This window comes from Trichechus manatus, unplaced genomic scaffold, assembly GCF_000243295.1.
Source record: "Trichechus manatus latirostris isolate Lorelei unplaced genomic scaffold, TriManLat1.0 scaffold00082, whole genome shotgun sequence".
NCBI lineage: Eukaryota > Metazoa > Chordata > Mammalia > Sirenia > Trichechidae > Trichechus > Trichechus manatus.
The window spans coordinates 5,289,119-5,305,184 of NW_004444018.1; the positions used below are offsets into that span (position 1 = coordinate 5,289,119).

Consider the following 16,066-nt stretch of genomic DNA (forward strand, 5'->3'; position numbering starts at 1 on the left):
TGAAGGCTGTGGTCTTTAATCTTCATCAGTAAGAGCTTCAAGTCCTCTTCACTTTCAGTTAGCAAGTTTGTGTCATCTGCATACTGCATGTTGTTAACGAGTCTTTCTCCAATTCTGATGCCCCGTTCTTCTTCATATAGTCCAGCTTCTTGGATTATTTGCTCAGCATACAGATTAAATAGGTACGATGAAAGGATACAACCCGGATGCACACCTCTCTTGACTTTAAACCACGCAGTATCCCCTTGTTCTGTTTGAACAACTGCCTCTACATCCATGTACAGGTTCCTCATGAACACAATTAAGTGTTCTGGAATTCCCATTCTTCCCAATTTTATCCATAATTTGTTATGACCCACACAGTTGAATGCCTTTGCATAGTCAATAAAACACAGGTGAACATCTTTCTGGTATTCTCTGCTTTCAGCCAGAATCCATCTGACATCAGCAATGATATCCTGGTTCCACATCCTCTTCTGAATCCAGCCTGAATTTTCTGGCTGTTCCCCGTCAACATACTGCTGCAGCTGCTTTTGAATGATCTTCAGCAAAATTTTATTTGGGTGTGATATTAATGATATTGTTCGATAATTTCCACTCGATTGCATCACCTTTCTTGGGAATAAGCATAAATATGGATGTCTTCCAGTCAGTTGGCCAGGTATCTGTCTTCCAAATTTCTTGGCATAGACGAGTGAGCACTTCCACCACTGCATCCATTTGTTGAAACATCTCAGTTGATATTTTGTCAATTCCTGGAGCCTTGTTTTTCACCAATGCCTTCAGTGCAGCTTGGACTTCTTCCTTCAGTACCATCAGTTCCTAATCATATGCTACCTCTTGAAATGGCTGAATGTCAACCAATTCTTTTTGGTATAATGACTCTGTGTATTCCTGCCATCTTCTTTTGATGCTTCCTGTGTCAATTAATATTTTCCCCATAGGGTCCTTCACTATTGCAACTTGAGGCTTGAATTTTTTCTTCAGTCCTTTCAGCTGGAAAAATGCCGAGCATGTTCTTCCCTTTTGGTTTTCTATCTCCAGCTCTTTGTACATGTCATTATAATACTGTACTTTGAAGAAACGGGAATGTTTCTTCAAGAATTTCTAGTAGAGAAGATATTAACTAAAGTGAAATATCTGTTTTCACTTTAATATCAGGAAACTACCACTATTTTTGGTCTGAATTAGGGATCTGTGTTACAAAGTCCCTTAATGGTACAGAGTTAATGCACTAGACTGCTAACCAAAAGGTTGGCAGTTCGAGTCCACCCAGAGATGCCTCAGAGGAAAGGCCCGGCAAACTACTTCCAAAACATCAACCATGGAAAACGATGTGGAGCACAGTTCTACTCTGACACACATGGGTTGCCATGAGTTGGAGTCAGCGGCAACCGGTTTGTTTGTTTGGTTGGTTACAAAGACCAAAGATCACTCCTCTGAGAGGCAGGGGACCTGGGAGCTAGCTCTGTCACCTTTTCAACTGCATGGTCTTCAGGAAGCCACTTCACCCCTCAGAGCCTTATTCACTGTTCTGTCAAACACAAGGGAATTGGCCAAGATGATGTTTAAGCTTTTTTCTCATCACAACATTCAGTCCTTTGAGATGGAATCGCGACGGCAGGCCCTACAATTAGGTCTATTTGAAAAGAGAAAGAATATTTCAGGTGCTCCTAACAGAACATTGTCTTGCAGGGTATATTGCTTTTTGCCATCCTGCTTGGTACTTGGCATATATTAGATACCTCAATAAATTGTTCAATTTAAGGTCTATATTCTCAGCAGAATATGCCCACTAGGCCAACGACTTCTCTGAAACCCTGTTAATGAGGAAATACGAAGGACCCATTTCCTATTTCAGATCTTAAGAAGGCAGGGTTTTATTTATTTATTTATTTTAGATTTAAGAGTAATGGATGTAGACACGGATTCATACCTTATCAATAGTTTGTGTGTAAATACAGAATGTTTACTTCTGGGAAGTATCTATAATAGGAATTTCATTTATGCCATCTGAAGCTTGCAAGCATCTCTGTAAACTACTAAAGCTACTTTGTGACAAAATACATTTTTCAGTGGCTGTAATGTGATACAAATACAAAAGTGGAAATCTGCTCAGTTCTGGTACTCATGAAGCAAATGGCCGAGGGCACCAAATTTCCACTCTGGAAAAATCCATTAATGACAAAGACGTCCAGACATCCTCAGCCACTCATCTCAATTACAGTTTCTGGTCATCAATTTCTCCCTGATTCTGTAGTGTAGATTTATTTGCCCAATAATCTACCCACATGCTTTGTTTTGACTACATCAGCACATATAGATCAGTTGGCTGAGCACATGAGTTTGGTGTACCTCTTCTTGATATACACTTTTATTTTTGCAGGGTGAATTAAAAAAAAGACTTTTTTCTATAAATTGAAATCCACTACTGTTTTGAGTTTTTCTCCAAATCTAGGAAGCTATTTATGGTGGAACTCAGCTTCTTTTGATATTTTTTTTTTCCTTACAGTTATTCATATTGGGCTTTAGGGTGATTTTGTTCAAGTCCCTCAAGTTAAGAGCAGAGAATCAATTGATCTTACAGAAAGGAAACATGTAAGAATTTTACATACTTACCTGATACCTTATTTATCATGGATTGCTTAGACTCACTTCACTCAAAATATTTTTAACAAAATAAGTCCAGATGTTCACACAGCCCTTTAAGACAGTGATATTCAAAATGCTAGTGTTCAAAAAGGTAAGGAGCTTGTCCGGAATGTAAAGCAGTGCATTGCTTCCTTCATTAAGAAAGTCTTACTCCCCAGAAAGTCAGTCAAACTGAACAGCGCACTTAGCGGTGGAGCTGCTTTACCTTTTAGCACAAGTTACTAGTGAGAAACAGTTCTGAAACTAGTCTAATGTTTTGAGTAGTGTTACTCTGAGAGAAACAATTCAAGATGCTTGTCATAAGAACTCGAACAGTAATTCATCCTTCTGTCTATCGCCTGCCTTAAGTTAATTGCTGTCGAGGTGATTCAGACTTACGACAACCCCATGTGTGTCAGAGCAGAACTGTGCTCCACTGGGTATTCAGTGGCTGATTTTTTGGAAGTAGGTCACTAAACCTTTCTTTTGAGGTGCCTCTGGGTGGACTCAAACCTTCTGGTTAGCAGCTGAGCGTGTTAACCTTGGGCACCACCCAGAGCTTCCATCATCTGCATTAAAAATATATTGCTGTCCAGTCAATTCCTACTCATAGCAAACCCATAGGACAGAGTAGAACTGCCCCACAGGGTTTCCAAGACTATAAATCTTTATGGAAGCAGACTGCCACATCTTTCTCCTGCAGAGTGGTTGGTGGGTTTGAACCCCCATGACCTTTGGCTTAGCAGCTGAGTGCTTAACCTTTGCACCACCAGGGCTCCTCATCATCTGCATTAAACCAAACCAAACCTGTTGCCATCGAGTCAATTCCAGCTCATAGAGACACTATAGGACAGAGTAAAACTGCCCTATAGGGTTTCCAAGGAGCAGCTGATGGATTCGAACTGCTGACCTTTTGGTTAGTGTCCGAGCTCTTAAGCCAAGCTCTTAACTACTGCACCACCAGGGCCCCATCATCTGCATTAGAACCTTGCAAAGCTCTGTATACAGAACTCAGCCTGCAGACTTGAAAAAAAAAGCTAGCCAAGCACATTAGAATGAAACATTTTTTAATGCTCTTCATGATGAAAGTACAGTAGAAAATTCTTCCCCCCCCCAACATTGATCTCCCCATAACTGAAGGCTAGGGACCAGTTAGCAAGCTTTTTGTTGCCTGGCCCACATCTTATTGGACAAGACAGGAAAGGCTCGGCTATGGTGAAAAAATACTGTCTTCTTCTACGTACATCATCTACTGCCCCTGGCCATACCTGCATGGTGGGCACCTGAGTCAGACTACCCCTTGCTGAATAGCCGAAGGCTTACCACAGAGAACTAGGCCCACCTCCTTCCTGTGCTTGTAAAGATGAAGAATGCCCATCTTGGGGCAAGGTCTCTGCTAGCATTTGGGAACTGGTGACCATGTACTTAAACTCATTCTCTCTCCAGGAATAGAATAGACACCAAGGAACTTCAATAGAACTCAAACACACATCTTGGGAGGGAAGTTCAATGTATTTTCAGCAGAGTGGAGCCTCTGTGATCAGGAATCCATACTAAACAGAACGTGGAATGATGAAATGTGAGGAAAGCCCTATGAACCCACGATTCAGCTTAATGCCATGCAAACAGCCAAGCCAAAGCTCCCTTCGCCTCATCTTAGCTGCACTGTGTACAGGCCCAGGAATGAAAGGGCAGCCCAGTGTTTCCAGAACTCAGGGAACTTACTGAGCCCCTCTGTGCCTCAGGCCTGGAACAATGGTGCAAGGGTGGAGAGGCAAAGTATGAGTCAGGAGCTCAGTGTGTGAAAGGGAGTAACTAAGGTGTCAGCAACAAGGGGTGTAGAGGTGGTATAAACAAAAAAATAAAGAACCCAAACCTGTTACCGTTGAGTTGATTTCAACTCATGGTGACTCCATGTGTTACAGACTAGAAATGAGCTGCATAGGATTTTCTTGGGTGTAATCTTTAAAGAAGCACATCACCAGGCCTTTTTTCTGCAGTGCCACTGAGTGGGTTTGAACCATCAACCTTTCAGTTAGTCGAGTTCAAACCGTTTGTGCCACCAAGGGACCTAGAGTTGGTATAGGCTATTCTTTAAGATATCGGGGGCTCTGGGAGGAGGGAGAGGGAGTAATGGTCTGAAATTAGGCATGACGGACCTTGAAGTACCTGAGGATAAGGAATGCTTGAGAGGACTGCAGGGAAAGGCCTGTGGGTCCTTGAGACACTGCCAGATTTTATTTGAGTCAAAGGGAAGTTTAACAAGAGGTTGGGGATATAGGGAGCTTGTGGACAACAGGCAGCAAACCCAGAGGGTGCCATGGAAGAGTTTATGGGTGGGGGAAGGTGGAGCAATGGCTTAGGCTGGGACATGTTCCAGCAATGTTGAGGTGAAAGGCCAGATAATAAAGGATGCTCCAAGAGGGTGCCATGGGCTTCCAGTGGTGACTGAGGGAAACAGGAAGTGAGGCAGGTTGGACCAAGTCCTGATGCTCTCTTGTGGAGAATGGGGACAAATTCTTAGCTTGATGATGTGACGGCTTCAGGTCGGATGTTCTCCCCAGACCTGACAGCCCAGAGCATGAGCCTGCTTGATTGCCTACAAACTCAGTAGGGCTATTGTGTTAGCCATCTGAGATAGTATAATTAAGCAGTGTCTATTTGTGGTTATTGTTATTATTCAACATTTTTTTCGCTAAATATTTATGTAGCCCCAACTGTATGAAAAGCACCGTGAGGCCTTGTCAGTAATAGATAGATGCATAAATTATTACCCGTGCCCCTAAGTAGCTTCCAATCTTAGAAAAGAGAAATTCGTTCTGTTTAGAGGGAATATATTAGCAAAGCCATTGTCCATATAATATATTATGCCCCAAACCACAACAAAGCAAATAAATGCAAAATAACCCATTTCCTAAAGAAAAGGGGCATTTACCGATTTCAAGGTCAACATGAGAAAACAGCTTTAGTTTTGAAGATAATGAAATTGTAGCTCTAGCCAAGGCTTTTCATTTTACTTGGATTCACAATCAATACCCATGGAAGCAGCAGTCATGAAATCAAAAGACGCATTGCATTTGGCAAATCTGCTACAAAAGATGTCTTTAAAGTGTTGAAAAGCAAAGATGTCACCTTGAAGACTAAGGAGCACCTGACCCAAGCCACAGTGTTTTCAATCGCCTCATATGCATGTGAAAGCTGGGCAATGAATAAGGAAGACCAAAGAAGAATTGATGCCTTTAAAGTGTGGTGTTGGAGAAGAATATTGAATATACCATGGACTGCCAAAAGAATGAACAAATCTGTCCTGGAAGAAGTACAACCAGAATACTCCTTAAAAGCAAGGATGGCGAGACTATGTCTCATATACCTTGGGCATGCTATCAGGAAGAATCAGTCCCTGGAGAAGGACATCATCCTTGGTAAAGTAGAGGGTCAGTGAAAAAGAGGAAGACCCTCAGCAAGATGGATTAACATAGTGGCTGCAACAGTGGGTTCAAGTATAACAACGATTGTGAGGATGGTGCGGGACTGGGCAGTGTTTCGTTCTGTTGTACATAGGGTCACTATGAGTCGGAACTGACTTGACAGCACCTAACAACAACATCTATAGCTTTAAAAACTTATTATTTATTTATTTATTTTACCAACTCTCCACCCTTCTTGGAATATTAAAAAAGGAGCAGAAATCAAATGCAAATGAATAAAAAGTTAAAACTTACCTTGATCTTGTTATAGTGTGAAGTAAATCAAGTGGCACTCTAATTCCCAATGAACATATGACAACCAGGGCATTAAATATTAGATTTAAATAAGGCAGCTAATTCTCTGCAAGAATTACATTCATGTTCTTTAGATGGGCACTCTACCTAATGAACACATTTCTCTCCTCTTAAATTCAGACGATGCTACTGTGGCATGAGAAATTAATGTGTTCCTATATTCATCAATATTGTCGCCCATAAAAAAGACCTTTAGATTTTTATCACCCTGAGTTCCCAGAGGCTCATGGAGCATTCGAAGCTCCAAGCCACATGAATTATCAGGAAAAAAAAAAATCCCATTAAACGAAAACCTTAATCACCACTTGCTTTTATATAAGGCTGTATCTAAAAAGAAACTGTGTTGAACATCTATCAACATAGAATGAATAAATAGTGGTATAACCCTTCAACAGAATATTATAAAGCAGTAAAAGTGAAAGAATTGCAGCTACACACACAATTTGATTCAATCCCCAAAGCATTGTCAAGTAAAAGATGTAAGATCTGGAAAAAATATGTACAGTATAATTCCATTTACATAGGTTCAGAAATGCAAAGCTGAATAATCTCTGGCTTAGGGATAAAGCATTGGTAGCAAACCTATAGAGGAAAAGATTAACACAAAATTCAGGATAGTGGTTATCCCTGAGAGGTGAGTAGGGAAGTAGATACAATAAACAAAAAGAACACTGTGGGGCTTCTAAGGTACTAACAAGTCACCATTGAGTGAATGCTGACTCATGGCAACCCCATGTGTGTCAGAGCAGAACTGTGCTCTATACAGCTTTCAATGGCAGAAGTAGATCACGAGGCCTTTCTTCCAACGTGCCTCTGGGTGCACTTGGATCACCAACCTTTTGGTTAACAGCAGAGCACATTAACCACTTGCACCACTAAGGGATTCCTAAGGTACTGGTGTTGTTTTATTTCTAAAATGGGTTCATGGATATTTATTTCATTATTATTTAAAATACATAGATACATTTTACATTTTCTTTTGTTTTCATAATGCAATTTACAATGAAGAAAAAAACTTTTTAAGAAAAATTATCAAATTAAACCTCAGTATTAAATCCCTACTGTGTGGCTGTGAGTCAGAATTGACTTGACAGCAATGGGTTTGGTTGTTTGGTTTTATGTGCTTAACATGATGACCCCAGGTATTGCAGAGTAGAACTGTGCTCCATAGGGTTTTCAAGACTGTGACCTTCTGGAGGCAGATTGCAAGGACTTTCTTGCAAGGTGCCTCTGGGTGAGTTTGAACCACCAGCCTTTTGGTTAACCATTTTTACTACCCAGGGACTCAATGGCAACTGGTTTGGGTGTTTTGGTTTTTGTGCTTAGCATTTGTGGCATTGCACAGGGTAGCATGAGATATATAGTGCTTGCTGCAGGGAGCTTACAGACATGAAATGATTGGGGGATAAGTCAGGATACAACTGAGCACAGGCCATGATGTAATGTGGCTTCAGAGGGGGAGGACTTTGTAGGTGGTCAAAGTAGTTGTCACTCTGAGACAGTGAGAATTTGAGCTGGGCTTTGAATGGTGAACTAAGGAGAGAGAAGGCAGGAGATAATTTTTACATTTTACTGTTCTCTATTTCTTATATACATTATGACTCTTGTATTTAACACAATTTACAACTGAAAAGAGACTTTGTGGTGTAGAAGAAAAAACATCAAATCTTGATTCAGAGAGATCAGGATTCAAATTCCAGCTCCACCATTCACATGCTGTGAATCACTTGAAGTCCTGCAAACTTAGTTTCCCCACTTTTACAATGCAGAGAAGGGTTGTGAGAAGAAAATGAGAGAGCACTGTTGGCTGCATCTTCCAAACTCTAGAGGGCGTCACAATCTCATTTAGATACTACGGTTCAGGGGTAAGTCTTCAGAAAAGGATGGTGGCGGAGACCTGCTAGGACTCCAAGGGGAAGGGATTCAACAGAACACTGGATGTGCCGGGCAAAGAGGCACAAGTTTGCACCCCAATTGTGTCCTCTCCAAAGTCTCCTGTTGGGCTTTCTCCATTGGCTCTGTCCTCCTGTGCGTTGCCTCTCTCTGCTATCCGCCTGGTAGCTTGTGGGCTTCGAAGGACTTTTGACTACCCCAGGAAGGCACCTGGATGGGTGAATTGGGCCAGCTCTTCTATAGACTGTAGGGAGAAATGTTCTCTTTAATCTTATCTATTCTTGTCTCTTCTTGGCTTTGGTGAGCCAAGATCTAGACATAGTCTTAGAAAGGCATAAAGAATGTCAGCCATTAGCACAGACAGTCTAGAACTTTCTGGTCTAAACAAAATAAGTCACTGGGGCTTAACCATGGTCTAGCCCAGCTCTTCAAGATGCTACAACTAGGGTGAGGCCAAATCCATAATTAGCAATGAACAAATCCTGTATTTTCCCTGTGTGTCCTCTGAGTCTGTGTCCCTCGGGAGTCTGAGGTGTCTCAACAAAGAATTAGGCATTCCTAGCTGTGATGCTGCCTGTCTCCATTAGACACATGACTAGCAATATATGCAAAGCAACTGGCCTGCGAGAGGCCTGCCGTTAATGTTAATTCTCTTCTCGCTTCTCCCCTTTCCTAGTCTGTAAAACTCATTAATGATATTTTACAGCCAACGGACATTTTACTGGGTCTCTGCTTTAGTTTCATCAAAAACAATAATTGTACTCTGTAGGGTAAGTCAGTGGAACCTCCTTCCGGCCATTTGGGAGGGACTGTGAGGACAGACACCGAGCATCTCCTTGGGCTCATTGTGCAGAGGAGAGAATCTTGCTCCCACGATGTCAGGATGCAGAATAATTGACTCCTGCCCTCTGCCTTGGCCTCCGCGTGCTTCAATTCCAACTTCCGTTCTGCTTTGTTTTACAGTTGTTCAACACATCAAGCGCCATAATATTGTTCTGAAAAGGGAGCTAGGTGAAGGAGCCTTTGGAAAAGTTTTCCTAGCTGAATGCTATAACCTCTGTCCTGAGCAGGATAAGATCTTGGTGGCAGTGAAGGTAAGAGAAAACTCCAGAATGTCTCATTATTCATGGTCACACTAACCTGTGCAAGTTTTATTTATTTGTTTTTTAGTGGCCAATTCGGGAGCAAATGATGTCTTCTGTGGTACATGTGTTCTCATTCCTTTAACTAAATGGACAGTCAGAAGGATATGCGGGGCACATCCAACTATTAGGGGCAAGCTACCCAATGCAGGCTGTGACAAGCTCTGAGCTACCCCTCCAAGTCCATGCTGACTAAATTGTTGGAGGGAGGTTGGTGAGGTCAAACAGAATTCAAGCAGCTAAGCAGCTAAGTTTTGGAGGCTCAACCTTATCTCCTCAGATTTCTTGGTGCCTCCGGGAGGTTTGTGCCAAACTCAGCTGGAGGGAGTCTCATGTTCAAGGTTCTGGAAGGGAGAAGTGTGGATGTCACTTCCCCTCTAAGCCTCTTTTCCACTGAGGTCTTCTCTTACACTTTACCTTGTTCCTCCCAAATGTGTTCAGGGCCCCAGGACTTTATACATCATGACATGACTTCAGCAAAAGCTGTGGCAGACCCAGGTTGGATGGCATCTTTTATGTCATCCATCATCCCTAACTAACCAGTTGCTGTCAAGTGGACTCCAACTCATGGCAACCCCATGTGTGTCAGAGTAGATCCACTCCATAGGATTTTTGATAGCTGAGTTTTCAGAAGTAGATCACCAGGCCTTTATTCCAAGATGCCTCTGGGTAGACTCGAATCTTCAACCTGTCTGTGAGCAGCTGAGCACATTAACTATTTGCACCACCCAGGACTCCTCACCGTCCCTAGGAGACACAATATTCTTGTTAAAATAAAGACATCTGAAAGTCCATCATAGTCAATTCTCTCTAAACTCAAAAAGGAGACTTGGTCTTCATTTGAGATAAACATTATTATAAGGGATAAAATTTCCACTGAGCCCTCTAAAACACAAGAATTAACAAAAATAGCACAAAAGATTTCAATAGATGTTTCAAAATGCATTGTCAAGATTAAAAAAAAAAAAAAAAAAACCTCATCAGAGTATTGGATAATACATGTAAAACACTTAAAAGAGGCATACATTTATAAAATGAATTGAGTATAAAATGAATATGAACATGGTTATCCTTAAATTATGATAAAATATAACTTCTTGGCTATTAAGATGATTATGGATTTGAGTTTTGTTTTATTTCTGTTAAGCACACAGTATTTGTATGAATGGTATTTGTTACTACCAGGACTTTTCATTTTTTAAAAAATCAGTTGTATATTATGTTACTGTTGTACATTTTGCTAAAATGCTTCATTATGTGTGTAGTGGATAACTGAGGAGAGAAATACAATTATCCTTGAACCTACCCACTGTAGACTAAACACAGTTTCTGTCACGTTTCTCTGGACAGAAAAATTGTGCATTTGCTTTCCTTGTCATCAGAAGTAACTAACCTAGGTGGCAGAGATACCCCTAGACTCTCAAGCTTCATAAAAGCTGCACTTAGGGGTGACTAAAGAACAGACCTCCAGGGAAGGTCTATCAAATAAACAGTCTCACCACGATAGGCAAATCGATTGGGGAAAGTGAGATGGAGAGAGAGAGGAGAGGAGCCCTACAGAGACGAAAGGATTAGCGGTCAAGTGGGGTAGACGTGTCTATGATGGATTCTAAGTATGGATTCTGCAGAGATTCTGGGGATGTTTAATGCCTGCTGCTGCTATTGCTTCTGCTTTAATTTATTCAAGGAGTTTTTTTTTTTTTTTTTTAGCACAAAATGTTCAGACACTGGCAGTGTTACGTCTGAAGTCTTTGCTTTTTGCTTCTTCTCTCTCTCTTTTTTTGGATAAATGAGACCAAAAGGTGCCCGTATATTTATAGATTCATAGACTGATAAAATGATAGAACTGAGAGATTCTTAGGGAATTCTAACCTAACCAGTTGCCCTAAAGTCGAGTCTGACTCATGGTCACCAATGTGTGTCAGAATAGAACTGTGCTCCAAGGGTTTTCAATGGCTGATTTTTCAGAAGTAGATCACCAGGCCTTTCTTTTGAGGTGCCTCTGGGTAGACTAAAACCTCCATCTTTTCAGTTAGCAGCCAAGCACTAACTGTTTACACCATCCAGGGACTCCAGTCCTAACCAAGCCATTGTTTTACACAAGGAGACTGAAGACTACAGATTCATGTTCTAAGCCCCTGCTTCTCACTGCTCCTTGGGGGCCACCCAACAAGTCAAGCCTTCAGACTCTGAATTCACTTCATGGTGTTACAAGGTGGAAAACTCTGAAAGGGAGAAAATCCTGGGAGATTAGGGAATCCTAGGTGACAGTGTAGGAATGGCAGAGAGAACTCAGCCAGATATAGAGATAGATCCAAAAACATTTCTCAGTGGATATAACCTTTCATCTAAATGGTGTTGTTAGTTGCTGTGAGTCAGCTCTGACTCATGGTGACCTCATGTGTAACAGAACAAAATGTTGGCCAGTCTCGCTCCATCTTCATGACCACTGGTATGCTCGAGTTCATTGTTGCAGCCTCTGAGTATTTTGAGTGCCTTCCAACCTAGGAGACTCAACTTCCAGCACTACATTGAACAATATCCTGCTGTGATCCATAGGGTTTTTGCTGGCTAATTTTTGGAAGCAGATCACCAGGCCTTTCTTCCTAGTCTGTCTTAGGCTGGAAGCTCTGCTGAAATCTGCCCACCATGGGTAACCCTACTGGTACTTGAAATACTGGTGGCATAGCTTCCAGCACCATAGCAACACGTAAGCCACACCAGTATGACAAGCTGACAGATGCGTAGTGGTTCATTTTAATACCATTCCTTATTCTGTGCCTACTTCACTGTACTTCTTCAATGCCCTAAGAAAAGGGCATAGTTAAATCTGGGACACCCTCAACCCATACATTACATTTCTTTCCAATCATGTGCTAAAACAGGACTTCAGGGCTAAAACAGTACTAGTAACCCTGAAGGGTTAGTAGACAGACAGCAGTGTTTAGCCGCTGGTAACACGGCTGGCCAGGGGAAGAGAACATACACCATTCCAGCGGCCCTGCCCACGGCGCACTTCTGTTTGACTGCATCTCCCTCACCATTGTTGATGGGGCAATCTCTCTGGTTTAAATCCCAGTCGTTGCCCTAATCCAACCTCTGAACTGGATCTAGGACATTTGGCTTTGCCAAATACCAAAACCCAAAACCTATTGCCATCAAGTTGACTCTGACTCATGTTGACCCCATGTATGTCAGAGTAAAATTGTGCTCCACAGGCTTTTCAGTGGCTGATTTTTTGGAAGTAGATCATCAGGCCTTTCTTTTGAGATGCCTCTAGGTGGACTCTGTCTGCTTGGACCTCTAATCTTTCAGTTAGCAGCAGAGCTTATTAACCATTTGCACCACCCAGGGACTCCTTTCCCAAACAAATGTTTGCAAATTAATCATCTATGATGAATGTTTGCCTTTTAATCAGCATGGCTAAAAAAATAAAGAATTTGACTCTTTATCAGTACCCTTGTTGTTAAAATTCAAGTAGAAGTATCATATTAAATAAGGAGGACAAAGTGCCTATAGCCTAAAAGTTCATTCTAACTTCATGGTCACAGACCCATGAATCCTCATCTCAATGACCTTGAATGAATTTTTCTTGAAATCAGAGGTTTTGCTTATGTGCTAGACAGATGTCAAGCTTCTGAGAGGATCCCCATTTTAACTCTCTGGGACCAGAAGCTGCAGCCATGTAAGGGCTGGATGGGGTCAGAATGACACACAGACCTTTGCTTAGAGCTGTCTCTTGCCACCCTGACCTGCCCATTCATAGGGCCACTGACCAATGAGAAGTGATTTCAAAGACTATCTAAATGAGCCTCCGAGGAAAATGTCTCCAGCGCAGCCCTGACCACAATGAAAGGATCCTTTAGGAATGAAACAATCTGAATGCTGCTTCCAGGGACGCTCCCATTGGAGGCACCAGGGATGTTTGACAGCCTCTCTGCTCATTGCCTAGCAACGCCTGCAGCATGCATTATGCATGCTAAGAAAAAGCAGCTTTTGTCCTTTTTCCTTCTTGAGAAGGAGCTGACTTTGGTTTGAAATCCAAGACTTCACATTCGAGTGACAGATGTCAGGTTCCTGGAAATTCTGATGTTGCTGCCCCTAGTGATTTAAGAGCTCCAGGGGCTCAGATGAACTGGCTTGGGATGGAGTCTGTCCTGAGGCATGTGCAGGGCATTCAAAGGTGCATGTGGGGCTGAGAGTGCCTCTCTCACTGGTGTTTCTTCTTGTTTTGATCCAACTGGATTGGGATTGACCTTTTCTTGATATTTTTGATAACCTTTGTTTTTTTAGTGAAATGGATTTGTCAACCTTTCTCCCCCCTTTACAGAGCATTATAATTGAAGAACCCATACAGATGATGAGAGCAGAGAAGCTAGTCTTTGATCAAACTGAGTTGCTTTACCTTTAAGTAACTCAATTGCCAAGGAAACGCTTCATCTCAGTTTCCCTGCATTAGCCTTGGATGCATTAGCTATTTTTGGCTCCATCCAAGCTGCATTTCAATAGCGACAGTTCCTACTACATTTTCTTGTGCTATGAATGCATGCGGATTTTTGTTTTCTTAAATATAGCCGCAAGTGTTCTTTGTAGGATTCATGGCTGCCCCCCCCCCCTGCCCCCCACCCTCCGCCCAGTAACTCAGATGAATTTCTAGAAACATAATGTCGAATACTAAAAGCACCTTGTTGTTGCCTGTCATTGAATCGGCCCCCGATTCATGACCACCCCACACACAGCAGGACAAAATGCTGCCTGCGTCCTGCACCATCCCCAGGATCAGGTTGTGGATTGGACCACTGTGATCCATAGAGTTTGCAATGGCTGATTTTCAGGAGTAGATTGCCAGGCCTTTCTTCCTAAAGAGACCTGAGAAGTCATATATATATATGTATATAATCCAAGCTTCGTGTTTTATAGATGAGAAAACCGAGACCCAGCGAGTTGAGTGACTTCCTGGAGGTGTATGTTAAAATGAGTCAGAGGGCTGTACAAGAAGACTTGGTGAAATAAGAATTGGTGAAATCTGAGTTTAACCAGGCACTTTTTTTCGGGATCCAATATAGAATTTTTGTTTTTCATGTGTCTGAATTCTTTCTTGTCAGCAGAGGAAATGATGATGATTTTCTACATCAAGTGTTTTGGAAAAAGTTAACTGATAAACCCTTGGATACATTATATGAGGCAGCCCCAAAGTACCATTCAGCACACCACTGACATTCCTAGGTCTGGAATGGCCCCAGCCCGGACCCTTTATTCAGGTGTCTGAGTTATCTAGCACTGCTATAACAGAAATGCCACAAGCAGATGGCTTTAACGAAGAGAAATTTATTCTCTCACAGTCTAGAAAGCCAGAAGTCCAATTTCAGGGTGCCAGCCCCAGCAGAAGGCTTTCTCTCTCTGTCAGCTCTGGGATAAGGTCTTTGTCGTCAGTCTTCCCCAGTTGAGGAGATTCTCAGTGCAGGGACCCCAGGTTCAAAGGACATGCTATCCTCCTGGCTCTTGTTTCTTGGTGGTATGAGGTCCCTCTCTTCTTTGCTTACTTCTCTCTTTTGTATCTCAAAAGAGATTGACTTAAGATACAACCTCATCTTGTAGACTGAGTTCTGCCACATTAACATCATAGAGGTAGGATTTACAACACATAGGAAAATCACATCAGATGTCAGAATGGAGGACAATCACACACTACTGGGAATCATGGACTAGCCAAGTTGACACACATTTTTGGGAGACACAGTTCAATCCATGACACCAGATAACACTGATTGTCCTCCAGCTTTTAGTTCAAGCTGCCCCTTTTTGGGGAGACTTCCTCCTTTCTCCTGCCCCATCTAGATCAGCTCTCCCTTATATGCTATTAAGTCATCTGTATTTGTCCTTCCTAGCATTTGTCATGGTTTTTTTTTTTTATTATATAAATATTATGAGGCCTATTTAATGAATTATATGAATGTCTGTCTCCTCTGTTAGAGTAGCATATTCTTGAGCATAGAAACCATGACTTTTACCATGTTGCCAAATACGTAGGTGTTTTTAGCTGCTGTCAAGTCAGCTCCCAACTCATGGCAACCCCATGCACAATGCAAAGAAATAGTTGTGGGTCAAATCATTGTGATCCATAGGGGTTTCACTAGCTGATTTTCAGAAGTAGATTGCCAGGCCTCTCTTCCTAGTCCGTCTTAGTCCGGAAGCTCCGCTGAAACCAGCGCAGTATGATAGCAAAAAGCAAGCCTTCACTGACAGATTGGTGGTGACTGCACATGACATGCACTGGCAGGGAACTGAACCCAAGTGCCCCACAGGAAGGCAGATATTCTAACACTGAACCACCACTGCTCCCAAACATGTAGTTGTTGTTGTTAGGTGCTGCTGAGTCAATTTTTGACTTATAGTGACCCCATGTGACAGAGTAGAACTGCCCCATAGGTCTTTCTTGGCTATAATCTTTACAGGAGCAGATCACTGGATCTTTCTCTCACGGAGCCGTTGGGTGGGTTCAAACTGCCAGCCTTTCAGTTAGCAGCCAGACCCTTAACCATTTACACCACCAGGGCTCACCTAAATATGTAGTTACAGGTAGTAAATGCTTGTTGAATGAATGAAGGGATTTGAGGG

At 42.1% G+C, this 16,066-nt stretch overlaps 1 protein-coding gene across 2 annotated transcripts in view; it reads left to right on the forward strand.

The window, feature by feature from the left end:
- Positions 1-16,066, forward strand: part of NTRK2 (neurotrophic receptor tyrosine kinase 2) — a 437,432-nt gene that overhangs the window by 307,485 nt on the left and 113,881 nt on the right. For both annotated transcript variants that reach the window (XM_012556956.2, XM_012556957.1), the window contains one exon: positions 9,270-9,400. In XM_012556956.2, the coding sequence (XP_012412410.1) occupies positions 9,270-9,400 (131 nt within the window). The remainder of the gene's footprint in view (positions 1-9,269; positions 9,401-16,066) is intronic.